General features: G+C 28.8%; 4 protein-coding genes across 4 annotated transcripts in view; 3 read left to right on the forward strand and 1 right to left on the reverse strand.

The window, feature by feature from the left end:
• Nucleotides 1–2270, forward strand: part of LOC105626430 (probable serine/threonine-protein kinase samkC) — an 11204-nt gene extending 8934 nt beyond the window's left edge. Inside the window, exons 4-5 of the mRNA XM_012207731.1 lie at nucleotides 820–1218; nucleotides 1614–2270. Coding sequence (XP_012063121.1) covers nucleotides 820–1218; nucleotides 1614–2270 — 1056 coding nt within the window. The remainder of the gene's footprint in view (nucleotides 1–819; nucleotides 1219–1613) is intronic.
• An 8777-nt stretch (nucleotides 2271–11047) lies between these two features.
• On the forward strand, nucleotides 11048–12440 carry LOC105626432 (GPN-loop GTPase 2). The gene is made up of 5 exons (XM_012207733.1): nucleotides 11048–11168; nucleotides 11351–11556; nucleotides 11620–11734; nucleotides 11815–12010; nucleotides 12090–12440. The coding sequence occupies exons 1-5, from the start codon at nucleotides 11048–11050 to the stop codon at nucleotides 12325–12327; spliced, it is 876 nt and encodes a 291-aa protein (XP_012063123.1). The 3' UTR covers nucleotides 12328–12440.
• A 28-nt stretch (nucleotides 12441–12468) lies between these two features.
• Nucleotides 12469–14804, reverse strand: LOC105626431 (trafficking protein particle complex subunit 13). Its single transcript, XM_012207732.1, has 10 exons — nucleotides 14762–14804; nucleotides 14282–14450; nucleotides 14102–14186; nucleotides 13871–13998; nucleotides 13672–13789; nucleotides 13435–13531; nucleotides 13033–13259; nucleotides 12856–12956; nucleotides 12633–12780; nucleotides 12469–12561 (listed from the first exon to the last, which is right to left on the reverse strand). The coding sequence occupies exons 1-10, from the start codon at nucleotides 14802–14804 to the stop codon at nucleotides 12469–12471; spliced, it is 1209 nt and encodes a 402-aa protein (XP_012063122.1).
• Nucleotides 14805–15885: 1081 nt separating this feature from the next.
• LOC105626434 (erlin-2-B-like) lies at nucleotides 15886–17130 on the forward strand. The gene is made up of 4 exons (XM_012207734.1): nucleotides 15886–15993; nucleotides 16057–16246; nucleotides 16353–16611; nucleotides 16704–17130. The coding sequence occupies exons 1-4, from the start codon at nucleotides 15886–15888 to the stop codon at nucleotides 17128–17130; spliced, it is 984 nt and encodes a 327-aa protein (XP_012063124.1).
• The last annotated feature ends 686 nt before the right edge of the window (nucleotides 17131–17816 follow it).

Below are 17816 nucleotides of genomic sequence, written 5' to 3' on the forward strand. Positions count from 1 at the left end.
TATAATAATATAGTATATATAATTATTATTTATATATATATATATATATATATATATATATATATATATATATGTATGTATACAAACTATACAAAAAAATTCGAATATCGCCAAGAATATTTTTCTTAAAAAAGACTTATTTGTCAGAACAGATTTATTTGTCATAAAGTTTTTTAAACACGGAACATATTCTATTTTTAAATTGAAAGATATTGTATTTAAATTGTAAATAATTAAAAATTTTATTATATATATGGTAATATAATAAATATAATATATATATAATATATATATATATAATATATATATGATATAATAATAATATAATATATATGGTAATATAATATAATTAGGTAATTAAATTTTATATATATATGGTATACATATGTGATATAATTAATAAATAGTATACATATATATATGTAGATACAATATATATACACAGGATATATACACACAGGATGTCCCAAAATAATCGCCAAACATTTCATAGATAGGTAAAGCGAACTAAAGTCGAAAACTCCTCTATCATTTTGCAATTTATATGTATATATAATTTATATGTTATAGTATCATGTTTTTGGTACTAAGTATCTCAAGAGACCATTTATCACTTCCTCATTTCACTGAATCACTTTAATAGCTTAGTATTTTAGCGAACTTTATGGTTTCTTCGCTGAGTATAGCTGCTCATAAAATCTTTCTTCATTTTATAAAATAATCGTAACTTAAACTCGAGAGTTAACAGGATCATCAAGTTGGATTAGAAACGTATTTTTTGCATACAATTAACTCGACGATATTCATCTTCATTTTCAGGAACAACTGTCTAATCTTGTTGTTGATGAGGAACCTGGCGGAGATGAAAGAGTAGGCGAAGACAGTCAAGATGAATCGACGACGGGCAGCACTTCAGCATCTCGTTTAAATCCAGTAGCTCCTGATGAGGACACCCTCCCAAGTTCCTTAGATAGCCATGAATCGCCAGAATTAGCATCAACGTTCAGCGTCGATTCTGACAGTTCAGTCAGTAGTATGGATATACCTCTATTGCCTAGAAAAGAACGTATGAAAAGGAAGGCGGAAGTTCTTAGTCGATCTGGCAAGATTGGCGTAACAATTACCACGAGTAGTCCTAGTAGTGGCAGTGGTAGCCCCCCTCCGAGCAAAGTTCCTCGGTTATTGCCTTTGAAAAACAACCCCACAAATCCATCTTATGTAAGTTTCGATAATTATATATAATTATATAATAACTCATTATCATTTAATGCTATTAAAAATAAATTATAATACTAAAATTAAATTATGATATGAAATTAAAACAATGTTTTATATACATGTAACAAATTAAAAATACGTAAATAAAATTCTCAAACTAATTAATGTTGCAGCAAAAACTTAAAAACATTGATCTAATTGATATATAAAAATTTTTTATATAACTTGCGTACATGAATTGCCATTCATTTAGATTATAAAATGATAAAAGATTGTGTCTAATGATACACAAAAGCATTCAAAAGGGAAATACATACTAAAAATATCAATAATGGCATTTTGATGTTGTATCTTCCTGATTGATATAAAAGCAAGATTTACATTTTATATTATAGAGTCACAAAGCCAACGGACAAAATCAAAGAAGGCCGTCGTCCTCCAGCGTGAAATCGACACCGGAAGAACCTTTGCCGGCAGTGCCAACGACACCGGCACCAGCAGTACAGGACAAAAAACGTCCCGAAGCTGATGTACCTCATGGTCCGCCACCCTCTCTCCCACGTGCACCACCGGCACCGCTGTCTCCTCAGATAGATACACCTTTGGAGCAAGTTACAACAAAGAAGAAGCAATTATCGGAACAAAAGCTGGACAAATCGAATGGTGTAGTTGCTGCTGACAAAGCGAACGGTCACAAATCACCAAGCCCCACAGACTCTTACACTAATAACAACAGGTTACACACTGTCGTGAATGGACACCATAGCCCTAATAATAACAATAATAATAATAATAATAATAATAACAATAATAACAATAATAACAATAACAACAACAATAATAATTCAAGCGTCAAACAAACCGAGATTTCAAGGTCAGAAATTTATGTTCCACTCACGAATCCTGGCACGGATTATTGGCACGCGAGAAACCCCGTGGCAGATCAAGTATTTATTACAGACGTTACTGTTAATCTGAAGACCGTTACCATCAGGGAATGCAAGACTGAAAAAGGTTTCTTTCGAGAAAGAGATCCCAAAGAAACTCTTTGAGCTTCAAGACTAACATCTTTGATCTAACATCTTTGATGGTCCTGCAACGGAAGTGTCCGCTCTAAGTTGTATTGAATCACAATATGTAAATATAAATTATTTTCATTCGTTAGATGTTGTCAGGATACCAAGCAAATTAAATTTTGTCTTGTGATATATGAAGACATCATGTTAAGTATCGCAATGAAAATCGCGGAAGTATCACGTAAAGATCTTGGAGCACCAATTGAAATCCCAAGAATATCAAACAGATGCTGAAAGATCAATCAGACCTAATTACAGGAGGATCCGCGATTTTTTTTAACAGAAAATTGATCGTTGTGTCCAGACAGATCATTGTGTACGATTTTATGTAAATTGATTATAAAGATTAGACAATGCCGGTATGATATTCATTACCGAGTATACATCATACCGCTATCATGATATATTTTAAAATGCTTGGTAGATTTTTAATTACGCTAAAGATCTGGAAGACATTAGAAGACATTAGAAGACATATATCTTCTAGTTGATTTTATTATTTGCTTGTCTTAGAACGCTAAGAGAATGCTATAAAGTAAAAATCTTCAACTTTTGTTTTTACACTACGGGATATATATTATATACACGAGATATACTTAGGAAAAAAAATATTTTTCTAATTCATTTTTAGAATACTGAAACTGCTTCGTGGAAGCAATTTGGGGGGAGATGTTCCGAGTTATTTTGAAGAGAAAAAAAATGGTTTTCAACACGTTACAATGTTGTATCCTATTCATCGGTGAATATTTTGCTACGTGCTGGAAGATAGTATCGCGAAAGAAAATGTGTAAATTATATTTTGAATGTATGTAAGAAAGTGTATGATTCAAAAATTTCAGGCGATTACAAAATGTCATTCGATTCGGAGGAAACACAATTGCGCGCAATATTTCAATCATTATCAGTGGTGATGCGTTTTCTTGTTCGACTTAAATTAATTCGCGATACTAATTTAACAATAGATGCATTTCGATGCTATCGAATATTTTATTCGATTTTGTGTATATTCTCACTTGGTATATAATTAATTATTTTTATTTAGTATAGAAAATCCAGCATATATCACAATTGTGACAGTTCCGCGAGATTATTGCATATCTCTTAGTGAATTCATTTTATTTGTAGATTCTGATTGTCAAATATCACCAAATAAGAGGATGCTCCTTTGATGAAAGGCGCGTTGAAATTAGTACAACAATCCAAATCTAATTATATTCAACATCTGATTATATTTACACGCTACTCGGTATACTGTTACCTCGTTTTGGTGATGCTGTATGGTGTATTAGGCGACTTTCAAAATGTCTTTCAATCATTTCATGTAGATTGCATTGATTAAATCTTCTCATTATTACACTTATTACTATTCCGTTTACAATGCACGCGTCATCAATTCTTTCCGGTAAACGCTCTTATCACACAATAAAGTTTAAAACTCACTCATATTTCATGATTATATAAATGAAAATAAGGCTAAAGATAATGGCTTAATAATAATAAAAAAACATAATAATTTCAAATGAACGAATGTCATCCTAAATAAAATAAACATAAATAAAACATAAGTAAAATTTCAAATGAAATACATAAAAATCTGGCTTGTAGCTCCTTCTTGTTATTTATGTTCGTTTATAAATGAAAATTTTATTCTCTGATTTGTGAGAAAAAATCTATAAACTCTCAGAAAGATAAATAATTGAAAAAATTTACAATTTGCGAATAGCTTATGATGCCATGGTTGTTGTTGTATCTCAACAGATTGAGACATTTAAAAATTTTTCTTTCTCTTGAATTGAAAAAAACAACATACTATTTTGGAATATAGTATTACGTTTTCTTATTTTTTATATATTTTTATTTTCTTTAATTATTTTTCTTATCGAAGATTGATTTTTTTCTTCAAATGACGTTTACTGATTATTAGATCTCTTTGACATTTGCTTCTGTACGGAGCAAATATTGCGGTATTAAAGAAGCCACGTGAGAAAGAATAAAGAAATTCAAGCAATTAAATTCGAATAATATATTTGAAAAAATAATGAAAAGAAGTACGAAAATACAATAAGCTAATAATTTTTGTTTCTTTAAGCACAATAGCAGGAATAAGAAATTAAGAATAAAGAATAAACGATTTTAAAAAACAAAAACAAATAAGGGCTAATGAGAGTTTTTTGCGCGATTGTGCGAAAATAAAAATCGTTTATTATCGAAAAACTATAGTATTAGTTACGCAAACGTTTCGGCCTACTTCGGCCATGATCAGTATGTCTAAACGTATGTTGTAAAATTCTCACTTCTTCATGACGATAGAATGGCAATTCAATCTCTTTATTTTATTGGCAATGATTGACAATTCCAGTGGTAATGAATAACAGATAAAAATCCATATAGCCATGAAAGACGTGAACATCAAAAATCAAAGTCAAAAGACAAAGGATCCGCAAATTATTCATATTTAGCGATATAAATTCATTACAACCGTTCCAAATATTCATGGTCAACATTCAAATTAAATTGCAATTAAACGATTTTTATCTATCAGAAATCGGATATATCGGAGTACACGATTTCTGATAGGTTGAAATCGTTTATTCTTCTTCCTTATTCCTTCTATTGTGTGCAGGGCCTTATGCTGATATAATAGAATATTCTTCAGAAGATGCTCTGTGTGTTTCAAGCACAGTACGTTAGCTATATAGTTTCGTTTTACATTTAGGTGATAGGTGACCAAATACAAGTGACAATTATGCTTGCGCTTATTTGCAAATGAATAAAATATTTAATATATATGTTTCTTTCTCGCATATTTATAGGGACAGAAATTTGAAATTAGCGAAATTAGATCAGTGTCTCAATACTTGCTTTTGGAATTTCTTGTCATATATATTAGACACGTACAGCATCGCTAAAGCGCGATGTGGTTACTTGATGGAGCAGAAGACTACAACATGGTAGGGCCCCTGCTATGGATAGTGTTATGTTAAAGAAAAAGAGTTTCTCGGGTTAAATATATATTAAACGTGTTAAGTATATATTTAAATATATTAAACACGTTAATATATATTTATTCATGCACGATACGTTAAATTTAAATATATATACGTTGCTTATTTATTATAATTAATACGAGAGAACTTTTAGGTTTCTACGTCTTTAATATAGTTGTAATTAGAATGTATTATATATGTGCGGTGTGTCTTATTTGTGAGTGTGTTCGGTAAGATGTTATTTCCTGCATCTAGCACGATTTACTGCGTGTCCCAATGGTCATTGGGACACAATGAGATTTTAGAGAAATTTGTCAAAAAAGGAAATTCCGACGACTCCTCTTGGAAAACAGATTAAAGAGATAGATCTATGTGCGTGTTTGTTCCTTTTGTTTTTAAACAGGGGCCATTCGCATAAGATTTAGATTGACATGTTCGTTATAATTATCAATGCGAAAATTGAAGTACATTTCACATTGTTGTGTAATGTAAACCACTGTATATATTCATATGGAAAGCGTTTCCTGTAAAAAGAAAATTGTACATACATAGTTTGAATGACACTTGTACGTTTCACTATGATGGACGGAGCATGTGTGAGAAGGATGGCTTATATAAATCTTTGAATTATCAGTTGTACATAGATAAAGAGATGCGGAAATCCCCTCCCCCCTACCCCTTTAGTTGTAAATGTAAAATTGCAACTAATAGAGCTATAGAGAGAAAAAAGAGAGAAATCCTTTTCTTAGCTTTAGAATTTCAAGATAGACTGTGCGCGTACCTTCGATATTGTTTCTGTACTTATAAATATATTCAGACTACTTATACTGATAAAAAAAAAAAGAGAAAAGGGAGATGAAAAAAAAGACATGAAACGATAACGCAGTGACTACGCAGGCATATACGATACGTGAACCCCGGTAGTACCAAATTCAACGGTAATTTTAGTTCTGTCTGGTACAGATTCCTTATATTTCAATAAAATCTCTACTTGAAGTCAGGCTGTTTTTAGATCCTAGATCTCTTCCTCGCGAAACTCAATGGCACTCGCATGCCACAATTCTCATACATCTGCCTTATATAATAGTATATAATAGTTACATATAACTCGAACATAATAATTATATATAACTTATCTTTTTAATCTGTGAGCTTTAATGATTCTTGACTGAGCTAACCTTGAGTGCGATTACGAAGAGTAAAATGTTAGTTTTCGTTTATTTCTCTTATACAGCTTTTAGTTCGTAAATAAAAAAAGACTATAAGTACATAAAAGTAATTTTAAAGTTTTTTTGTCAATCTTATATATAAATATGTATATATTTTTTTACATACAGGGATATTTTGTATAGACAAAAAAATAAGATTTTACGAAGGCAATCGGAAATCAGAAATTTTTCGTCGACTGCATTGAATAAAAAAAATTGATTTGATCAATCAAATCAAATTTTATATCACTTTTTTGTACATATATACAGATATATAAATATCCATTTGAGGACGCTTTTCGCGACATAATGTAGACAAGATATATTCTTGCGCATGTTCAATTGGTACAGCCAGAGTAATCTTAATCTTTATTCCGCCATTTTTTTGAATTTTATTTCAATATGCCTGCTATGACAGTAAAAGTCAGTTTCATGTATAATAAATAATCAGTATTATTTGTAATATGACAACTTTTGACAACCTTTGTAATATGACTTGCAATTTTTCATCACGTCGACATTACTACTTATTATTTATCATTTCTTGTTACTATTTATTTATTTCTTTTATTAGTTTATAATTACCAAAACTTGATCATCTGGGCTCCTATTCTTGGAAAAAAAAACGTGGAAAAACTAGGGAAATACTATATATGTATATGTAATACTAACTCTATAGGTGCAAAATATTCTTAAAATGTTATATAAATATTATTAAAAAAGTTAAAATAAGTTATAATATTTTGAGAATATTGTATATAATATTTTTTAATGTTTGAGAGTATTTTATGGATATTAAATGTTCACTTGTGCATGCGTGCGTGCGTGCTTCTTTTAACATCCCTGCAATATTAAAATATTAATATTAATTATTTTTATATTGGTGCAATTTGAATTTATAATCTAGTAACGCGAAAATGTCTTATCAGTCTATGCTGCGTCTTGTGCTTAAATAATGTTCGGTGTGATTTTACGTATCCAGTCTTACAATTGCACGTCAAAATTATTTTTAGTTTAAATATATTTTTAAACTAAACTGGTGTAGGTTTACAAATTAAAGTAAATGTTACGATACTTTTTAATGTTCAATATTATAATAACACTAATTAACGTTACTTTTAATAATCATGTAATATTGTCAGGAGTGAACATATAATCATTAATATTTCAAGAATATTATTTAATATTACATAATTTCAGTTAAATATTCTTCAAATGTTACATTTAACATTCTGGAAATATGCCTAAAATATTTTTTAATATTAAAAAATATTATGTGCCTATAAAAATAATATTTCCCTAGTTTTTCGTGTTTTATAGTTGAAAGCACGGATCATACCTCTCGACACTTCTTACACAAAATAATATTTTATAATTTCAGTTAAATATTCTTCAAATGTTACATTTAATATTCTGGAAATATGCCTAAAATATTTTTTAATATTAAAAAAATATTATGTGCCTATAAAAATAATATTTCCCTAGTTTTTCGTGTTTTATAGTTGAAAGCAGATCATACTTCTCGACACTTCTTACACAAAATAATTTGTATCTTACAAGCTAAACGTCGGTAAGTAATGTATAATAATAATAACGAAAGACAGAAAAACTAATTTGAACTATACTTTACTAGATTGCAGTCAGGGATGGGCAAAATACTCAAAAAATTTTATTTAAATATAAAATACTCTCCAAAAAGTATTCAAATACGAAATACAAAATACTTTCAATAAAATAAAAATGTATTTAAATACGTATTTTAAATACATATTGTATTTCAAATATCCACTATTGTTAAAGATACATTCCATGGAATTATAATGCATCATTTATCCTTGTTCACCAAATTTAAATAAGAATAAATGCAGACATAGGAGTGACTCCAACTTTCTCACTCTCTCATTTTTTTAGAAACATCTCGCTTTTTCTCACTTTTTTGTGTATTTGTACATTATTTATAAATTCAAGAATTTTGCAATTTGTCTTATATTTTACAAAAATTTAAATATCTCGGTAAAGAAAAATTATGAAGAAATTTAAAAAAATGCAATGAAAGACAAAAAATAGGACTTCAAAATGGCATTTGAATTTTGTATCTGCAACATTTTTTTCCTAAATATATAAAATTGAAAATTGATTTTAATGTTTTTTTGTTATTTGTTGAAGCGTTGTATCTGAATAAAATTTCGTCGGATAAAATTTTACAAATAAGTATTTTAGACTTTAAATTTTAAAATGAAAAAAATTGATTTTTTGCATAAATATATTTTTTATTCTTTAAAATTTTTTTAATAAAAATTATTTTTTTTAAATGTTTTCAATTTTGACACTAAAAGTTTATGAAAAAAAGTGGAAAATGTTTATTATAATATGATTGAGTCATAGTTTTTCCAAATTTTTATAAAAACTATTTCGAACGTTAATTTTATAAAAATTGTTAACGACCGAGAAAAAATTTTTAAAGCTCTATTTTTCATATGTATTTTTAGAAATTCCTTATCATTTTTTTTTCATCGAGATATTTAAGTTTCTATAAATTGTAAGAAAATTGCAAATATTTTTGAATTTATGAACGATAGTGTTAATATCAATATTAAAGTTAAAGAAGAAAATAAAAAAAAATGTAATATGTATATGAAAAAAACTATCAATTTAGACTTGATGTCGAGTGTTAGATTTCTTTAAAAGAAAAGTTGTTAGCCCTTATTTTTACTATTGCGATAATGGTTATCAAAAACATTTTTTATCGTAATTTTTTTTCTTTTTTTCTAATCCATGAAAAATTATTAAAAACTTAATGATGTTTAGTCATCAAAAAATATTTTTTTAAATTCACTAAATTTATAATTGTCAATGTTTAAGTGAAAATCAAGTAACTAACTTCATGTTTTTTTTTAACAATATCTTTCCACCTCAAATTATTGGAAGGATCTCTCGTTAGCGCATAGTGCGATAGCATACATTTTTTGCACATCGATCAATGTTAGTAACTTTTCACTGTTTTATTAATGAGAATATTTTATTTCAAATTAGCCAATTAGCGGCCAATTAGTGGGCATAGTGATGATAGACGTAAATTCTGTAAAATATGGAGTATATTCTGTACATAAGATATGCAACATTCAATGCAAAGTGAATGAAATAATAGATAAATATTCATAAAACATTGAAAGATGAGTTTACTAACCTCATCTCACAGCAATCGACAAGAGTCGATGTTAAGCATTGATAGTAAATTCAATATGGCAGCTACTACGAATTACTCCAGCCAATCAGAGAAATATATCGATCACGTGACATTTTGGCTGCGTTCGCTTTGACGCTCATAAGTGCTTGTGAGCATTAATTGTCTTTATTTAATATTTATTAAACAAAAGATAAAACGACGCTTGTAAACGCCAAAGCGAACAAAGTCTTTGTGAATCTTTATTACATTATAGAGTCTCTAGCTGGATTGTTAGCTGTATTATAGCATTTGTTCTCTTGGCTGCACTATCGCACACTAGTGCAACATTCAGATAGTGTACCGTGTTTGCATGGCTGGTGATAAGGCGTCGTAAGCGAATGTATCTATTGATAATTGGTGATCATCATAAAATTGAATTAGGTTATGTCAGTTAGTGAGACCTCGAAGTTTAGGAATGCGAAAGAAATATGAGTGAACATGCCTGTGGTATTGTTACAAATAGCCATCATACTGATATTGTTTTAAAATCCTACAGGTACTGTACAGTTATTAGTGTGATCTTTTTAAGAAACAATAAATGTTTACCACGCTGTTACATTTTATTTTTATTTTTATAGCAATCGAACGTTACTGATCGTAACACACTTCAAAAAGTTTGGGACATTGCTGTTAATAAATCGCGAATCCGCTGTGAATGGTTACAATAGCGATGTGTTCACAATAAAGTAAGTCATGTATTTGTAAGTTATAATAATAAGTAAGTTGTAATAATCATAGTAAGTATGATAATTATCATAATGTAATACATATTCTATAATAAATTAGTAATAAATCAGAAGCTAGAAATTGACCAATCATAGTTAATTATTCTTCTTGCATTTGACTATGTTTTTTTTTTTATGACTAACACACTTATTGTAGAAGGCCCATTATAATTACGATGCTTATCTGGCAATACGATAGTCAATAATGAGAATGAGGTTAGATGAAATCCGCGAGCATCGCGAGATCGATTGATAGGCCAAACCACAGAACAATATTAAAAACATTATTTAAAACAATATTAAAAACATTATTTAAGACAATATTAAAAACATTATTTAAGATAATATTAAAATGATTGCAGCATTACGATAAATGCAGATGACCCTTTAATGTATTATCCATTTAATAAAAATTTACAGGACAGTCTTTGGCAATGAGAACAATGACATTGATTTAGCTGCTAGATATATAGCACAACAAATTAATATTGAGAAACCATTACTGCTGTCAATAGCACTAAAAGACTATGACTTGAATATTTTGAAGTCTATTGTCACTGCTATAAATCAGATAAAACCATGGTAATGTTACATTAGTTAAAGTATCATGAGCTTAATCTTTGGTCAACTTGTCATTGGCCCACCTGGTAGTGGGAAAACAACATATTGCAATGCAATGTCCAAATTTTTGAAGTCCATTGGAAGGAAAGTAGCTGTCATTAATATCGGTATATTAATTTAATATTTATTCTATAATTCTTAATAATAGTATTGATATTAATTGATATGGTGTGATAAAAAAAGTAATGTTATGATATTATAACTGATACGATTAAGAATTAGAAGTATAATTATGCTTTTTTCCCTGAAATCTAAGACTAAATCTAAGCAAACAATTGCTACATTTTAGATCCGGCAAATGAAAATATGGAGTATATTCCAGCAGCAGATATATCTGAATTAATTAAACATGAAGAGGTCATGGCACATTTTGGACTTGGACCAAATGGAGCTTTAGTTTACTGTATGGAATTCTTAGAAACCAACATCAAATGGCTTATCACTAAAGTTTTGAATTTAAAAGATCACTATCTTATTTTTGATTGTCCTGGTCAAGTGAGTCGTTTTTCTTTTCTGTTTTTCTACCTTACATCTATATAATGTTAAATAATGCATTAGGTTGAGTTATATACGCATCATAAATCAGTGAGCCAGATAGCAGAGAAATTGAACCAGAATTTAGTAAGATTATGCAGCGTGCATCTTGTGGATTCGCATCATTGTAGCGATCCTGGTAGATATTAATTTACTCGAATTAGTTACATAAACAATTATAAATTGTTAAAAATTGCTAATCATTATTATAATTTATAGGAAAATATCTATCCTCTTTAATTCTTTGCACAACAGTGATGTTACAAATAGGCTTACCTCATGTAAATATAATGACAAAATTTGATGAAATGAAAAAGTTCAGCGATCGGCTAGCATTCAATATAGATTTTTACACTGAAGTATTGGATTTAAATTATCTCTTGGAACAGTTGGATGAAAATCTCTTCACTGCAAAGTAAGTTAAATATAACTAAATAAAATTGTGTCATTAAAATTGAAATAGAAAAAACCTTTATATTTGTAATATTTTATAGGTACAAAAAACTTAATACTTCGCTAGTATCAATAATCGAAGACTATAGTCTCGTTAGTTTTATACCATTGGATGTTACAAACAAAGCATTGTTGCTACAAGTAAAGAACGCGGTAGATAAAGCTAATGGATACATATTCGGTGGCAATGAGCCACGAGACGTTCAAACGTTACTCGCATGTGCAGTAGGAGCAGTCAATGAAACTGAAAGGATGTCAACATTGGATGAATATTTATGAACATTATCACTTTAGAGTGATTCTAACATATATCTCTATTACATTCGTTTTTATGTAAGAATATCTTGACATCATTTTTATTGTGTTTATAAATAATAAATGCTGTGTAATTGATAAAAGTGCTCTTGTTATGTGTATTTTTCAATCCAATTGATTAACAAAAATTTGTGCTAGATCATCGTAATCATAGACCCTTTTTAAAAACGTGTCCATAAGTTTTAAACCAGAAATAGTCTGTAAAAGAGCAATATTTAGTAAAATGCATTAAAATGCATCCTCATAATTCTCATAAATAAATTACTCACGATAATGCCTGTATCCAGAGTAATGAAGCAGAGAGGTATATCCATGGAAACTCCAGGTTTCAAAGTGCCAATTATTGTGTCAGACATCCCACACCAAGCTATGGAATTATTTGACTCTAAACTCAGTAATAATTCCATACTTCTTTCTCTGTATAAAGAAATGAAAGAATTATTATTATATTCACGATAATTCTGTGTATTTTTGTACTGTAGTCACACTTACGATGTATTTATTATATGACATGTACAATTAACTGGTTCTTCAAGATAAGCCTTTAAAGGAATATCCTTTATGATAACCCTCAGATCTCCATATTCAGGTGCCTGAGACAAAAGTATGTTAGTGCGTTATTTTATACATAACTTTTATACGTACTCATTGAAGAATAGTACAACATACCATTCTCTGCAATTGACTCGTTTGCAATCTTCCTCTTTCTCCCAAATTACTTCTCCACACAATATCCAATTTACCAATATTTGTTGCATTTTGCATCATTTTCGGATCTTTTAACAAGCTTAACTGTGGCTTTAAACAATATAGATATTGTCTACTACAGCCTGCATCTAATAAATTTACACTTCCATAGATAGAGTCTCCCTCGTCGTTTGTATTTAATGTAGTCACTAAAACATGATGTGTTTCGAGTTTAAGACTTTTAACCAGTATTTATAATCACATTATTTCAAAACTATCTAAAGATGCTAATACGATTCTTTGATTGGCTTATGATATATTATATTCTTAAATATAATTATGAATACACACTTTAGTCAACATTCACAATCAATGAGAACTTACCGCTAAATAAGTGGGATGATTCAAGAGCAACTTTTTCTAAGCAAATTGGCCCAGCTGTTAGATTCTGTATTTGTGCTTCGAGATATACCTCATCTGACTTTAATAAATATTATCATGAAATAGCGAAAATAATACACACACACACACACACACACACACACACACACACACACACACATACACACATAAGAATATTAATATATCATAGTATAACTTATGTGAATACTTAAGTATTACCTCTGCATTATAAAATTTAGTCTTCACGTCAAGCGGTTTAACTACCTGGAACTTGAAATACTTTCTAAATGATAGTAAAGGTCCAATCTGATTTGTATAAGACACTTCACAAACTAATCTAGAAATACAAGAAAGATATATTTTCCATTTGAAGAAAAAAATGAATTTTTTTAATACAGAAATTTATAAATATCCTTACATATGGGTACCTATTTCCTTAACTTCATGATGAATAACTTCATCTACTGTACTGTCAGGTGCTAATTCTTTTCCTTCCAGGTTATTGCTAGAGAGTGGAATAACTTGGGTACTTGTTTGTAAATCTGCCTATAAAATGTAGAAATGTGTACAATGTTAGAAAATATAGAAATGCATTTGATGTCAAATAAGATCACTTGAGATAAAATCTTAATGTGTAATTTGAACTTACTTTTACAGTAACATTTTTTACCACTTGATTACTGCCATTGTGAACACATAAATAACTAGAGAATATCTCTCCTAAATATATATTTCTGAAATAATAATAAATATCAATTTCAATATTTGTTGAAACATATACTTTTCTTGTTATTAAACGCAAAGAAAAATTCTCAGGCAAGAGACATACCCAAAACTTTGAGGCAATACCATAAATTGTCCTATAGCGAGTGCCTCCATGCCTTGCAATGTCGTACAATCATTCTTAAGTTCGTTGTTCAATGTATTACCTGGCAAGTCTGTAGAATCACATGTGACAACCATGGGACTAGCCAAGGTAGGTCGTGTCAATCTCATTACTATAAAAAAACAATTTGTTCATAATTTTATTAATGAATATAATTCTCTTCTATCATTTCTCCAATTAAAAAATTGTTGTACATGTATCAAATAGTAATACTCTCTATCTCTAGATAGAACATAGAAGTTATGATATTTAAAAAAATGTCATTATAATTTTGTCAATTAAAAATGACAAATAAAATCTGACATATGATGTCAGAAAGACGTCATGATGACGTTCTTCTGACATCATATGATTTCTGTGTTCTATCTGGGTAGTCTAAATATTGAAAAGCAATATAATTCTTACTACTTCGTGACAAGTTACCTTTCAAAGTTAGCAAATGTTCACTTTTCGCTTTGACTTCCATTTTTTCTGTTTAAATCACGAAAAAAATATTAAACAAACATGGTTAAATTATTTATATATCATCGTGTTAAATCAATGTCACTTCACCTTCATTATTTTATGTCAGATTTGTAACTGCACCACAATAGTACTTTCTACACTTTCAGGTGCTTTCTACACTTGAAATAAAACAGCCACATATTATTGAGTAGTAGAGAGAAAAAAAAAGTAAAAAATATACAAGATTTCGCTAAAAAAATAAACTAATCAATAAATCGAAAATTAATTTTTTAATCGATCAAGTCGACATTATAACTTATTTCAATACAATTTAAAATATAGTTTCAATACAATTTAAAATATAGTTTTAAAGGATTTAGTTCTTTATTTTTAGAAATTATTAGAATTAATAATGCGATATTTGTTAATTGCAATATTACTTTTTAAGTAAATTGATTCGACTGATTTTTGGCATTTTTGCATAATATAAAATAATTTTCAACATATATCGCAAATATTTTACAGAGACACTTTAATAATAAAAGAAATATGAAAAGAAAGAGAATGTAATATATATAATTTATATCTTTTAAAAAGATTGATGTAGTTTCCATCATTTCCGACGATTATATTGTCCTAAGTCGATATATTTATTGAAGACGTTGAAAGAACGCGCTATGAATCAATGAATGCGCTATAGCTATCAGTTGAAATAGAAATGTCGAGGGATTTATTTCACAAATATGATCTTAATGGACCATGTTGTGATTTATAGTTATAATTACATATTTATTATCGTATTGTAATATATACTTTCCGTCCTCTGGATGAAGGTATGCTTGCTTGATGCATTTACCAAAAAGATAACCTCTTTTGGTGCTTCGAATTTTGAAGAATCGTGTCAGCAGCCGGTGGATTTGCTAATTGTACGCTATATAATTATTATTTTACGCTTGTTCATTACGTAACTATCCCTTCGCGCAATACTGTTATTTCAAGCCGCTCGCTAGTGATTCACCTTTAGATTTTGCTTATATATATGATATTTAGTCTCATATCATCTTTTTCTATATATTTTTTCAGTGTATTATAAACGAGCAACTATGTTTGACCAAAGAATCATAGCAATCTGTTTTCTTGTGTGCTTTGTAATAGTATTTAACTTCTCTCTTCATCGCATTGAAGAAGGTCATGTAGGGGTGTACTTTCGAGTAAGTTGTTTTTCCATTATCTTCAATAGTCTTATTCCTTTTAACTCTATGAATATTTGTCAGGGTGGTGCACTGTTACCTCAAGTGAGTAATCCAGGATTTCACATGATGATACCATTTTTGACCACATATCGTTCAGTTCAAGTAACACTACAAACAGATGAAGTAAAGAATGTACCATGTGGAACTAGTGGTGGTGTTATAATTTACTTTGATCGTATAGAAGTTGTAAATATATTGGATGCAAATAGTGGTAAGTTGTGAAGTAGTCACTCTTAATTTTTAAGAATATTGATATATTATATATTTTTATTATTATATATTTTTATTAATATATTAATACATATATTCTTGTTTAGTTTACAACATGGTGAGAAATTTCACAGCTGATTACGATCGCACTTTAATTTTTAACAAAGTACATCATGAATTAAATCAATTTTGTTCTGTACATACATTACATGAAGTATACATAGATTTGTTTGATCAAATTGATGAAAATCTAAAGACTGCGCTTCAAAGAGATTTGAATGAATTAGCACCTGGTCTTAACATACAAGCTGTAAGAGTAACAAAGCCGAAAATTCCTGAAACAATTAGGAAGAACTATGAATTAATGTAAGTACTCTGTTAATTAATTGAGTTCCTTTAGGTTTCAATTTTTTTTATGTTTTTATAGTTCATATATTAACTTGCTTTGAATTGTTCAGGGAAGCAGAGAAAACGAAACTGTTGATATCTACACAACATCAGAAAGTAGTGGAAAAAGATGCTGAGACTGATCGTAAGAAAGCCATTATTGAAGCTGAAAAAGAAGCGCAAGTTGCAAAGATTCAATATAATCAAAAAATTATGGAGAAAGAATCCCTGCAGCAAATGGCTGCGATAGAGGACGAGATGCATTTAGCAAGACAAAAGAGTCGTTCTGATGCAGAATTTTACCAGATGAAAATGCAAGCTGAGGCGAATAAATTACTTTTGTCTCAAGAATTCTTAGAGCTCAAGAAGTACGAGTCATTGGCACACAATACGAAAATATATTACGGGCAAGACATTCCAAGAATGTTTGCATATGGAAGTTGTTTGAATGATGTCAATTTCAAATCTAATAGCAATATTGAAGAGAAAAAGTTATGAGCAATGAACAATGCTACAATTTATATCTTATTATTATTATTATTATTATTATTATTATTATTATTATTATTACATAAGATGAAATATGACTCTTATCTTTTTGAAAAACAACAAAAAACTTTTACGATAAAAAATTGAAAAACTTTGAAAAATTTACAAGTTCCAGTTGTGCGCAGGCACATTTTTTTCTATATAAAACATTACAAACATAGACTATACACACAATTTTAAAATTTCGGAGTGTTACTTATTCCTCCAAATTAATTGTACGAGATTAAAATTTTGTATGAATGTATTAAATCCATGTAGATAAGAAAATGCATTATGAATACACAAATATATAATATCTTTTTTATTATACATAAACAGTTTCTTTAATACAAGACGATAAAGTATTATGTGATAACTACACAATCATAAATAATAATTATAATATAATTACAAAAAAGAATATATCTAGACTTGAGAAAATGAGAATTGAAATAAAATTTAGTTATAGTTATCAATAAACTCCAATAACTATTTTAGAAACGACTTTTCTTCAAAGAAAAGACTTGTTTTCTTAAATGAGATAAAAATGTTAAAATTATATAATATTTAAAATATTAAATTTATGTTATGGTTTATGTTTTATGGTTATTAATCTCTAAAACAGTGTTGGGATTTACTTGCACATTTTGGCCGAT

This window comes from Atta cephalotes, assembly GCF_000143395.1.
Source record: "Atta cephalotes unplaced genomic scaffold scaffold00005, whole genome shotgun sequence".
NCBI classification, from domain to species: Eukaryota; Metazoa; Arthropoda; class Insecta; order Hymenoptera; family Formicidae; genus Atta; species Atta cephalotes.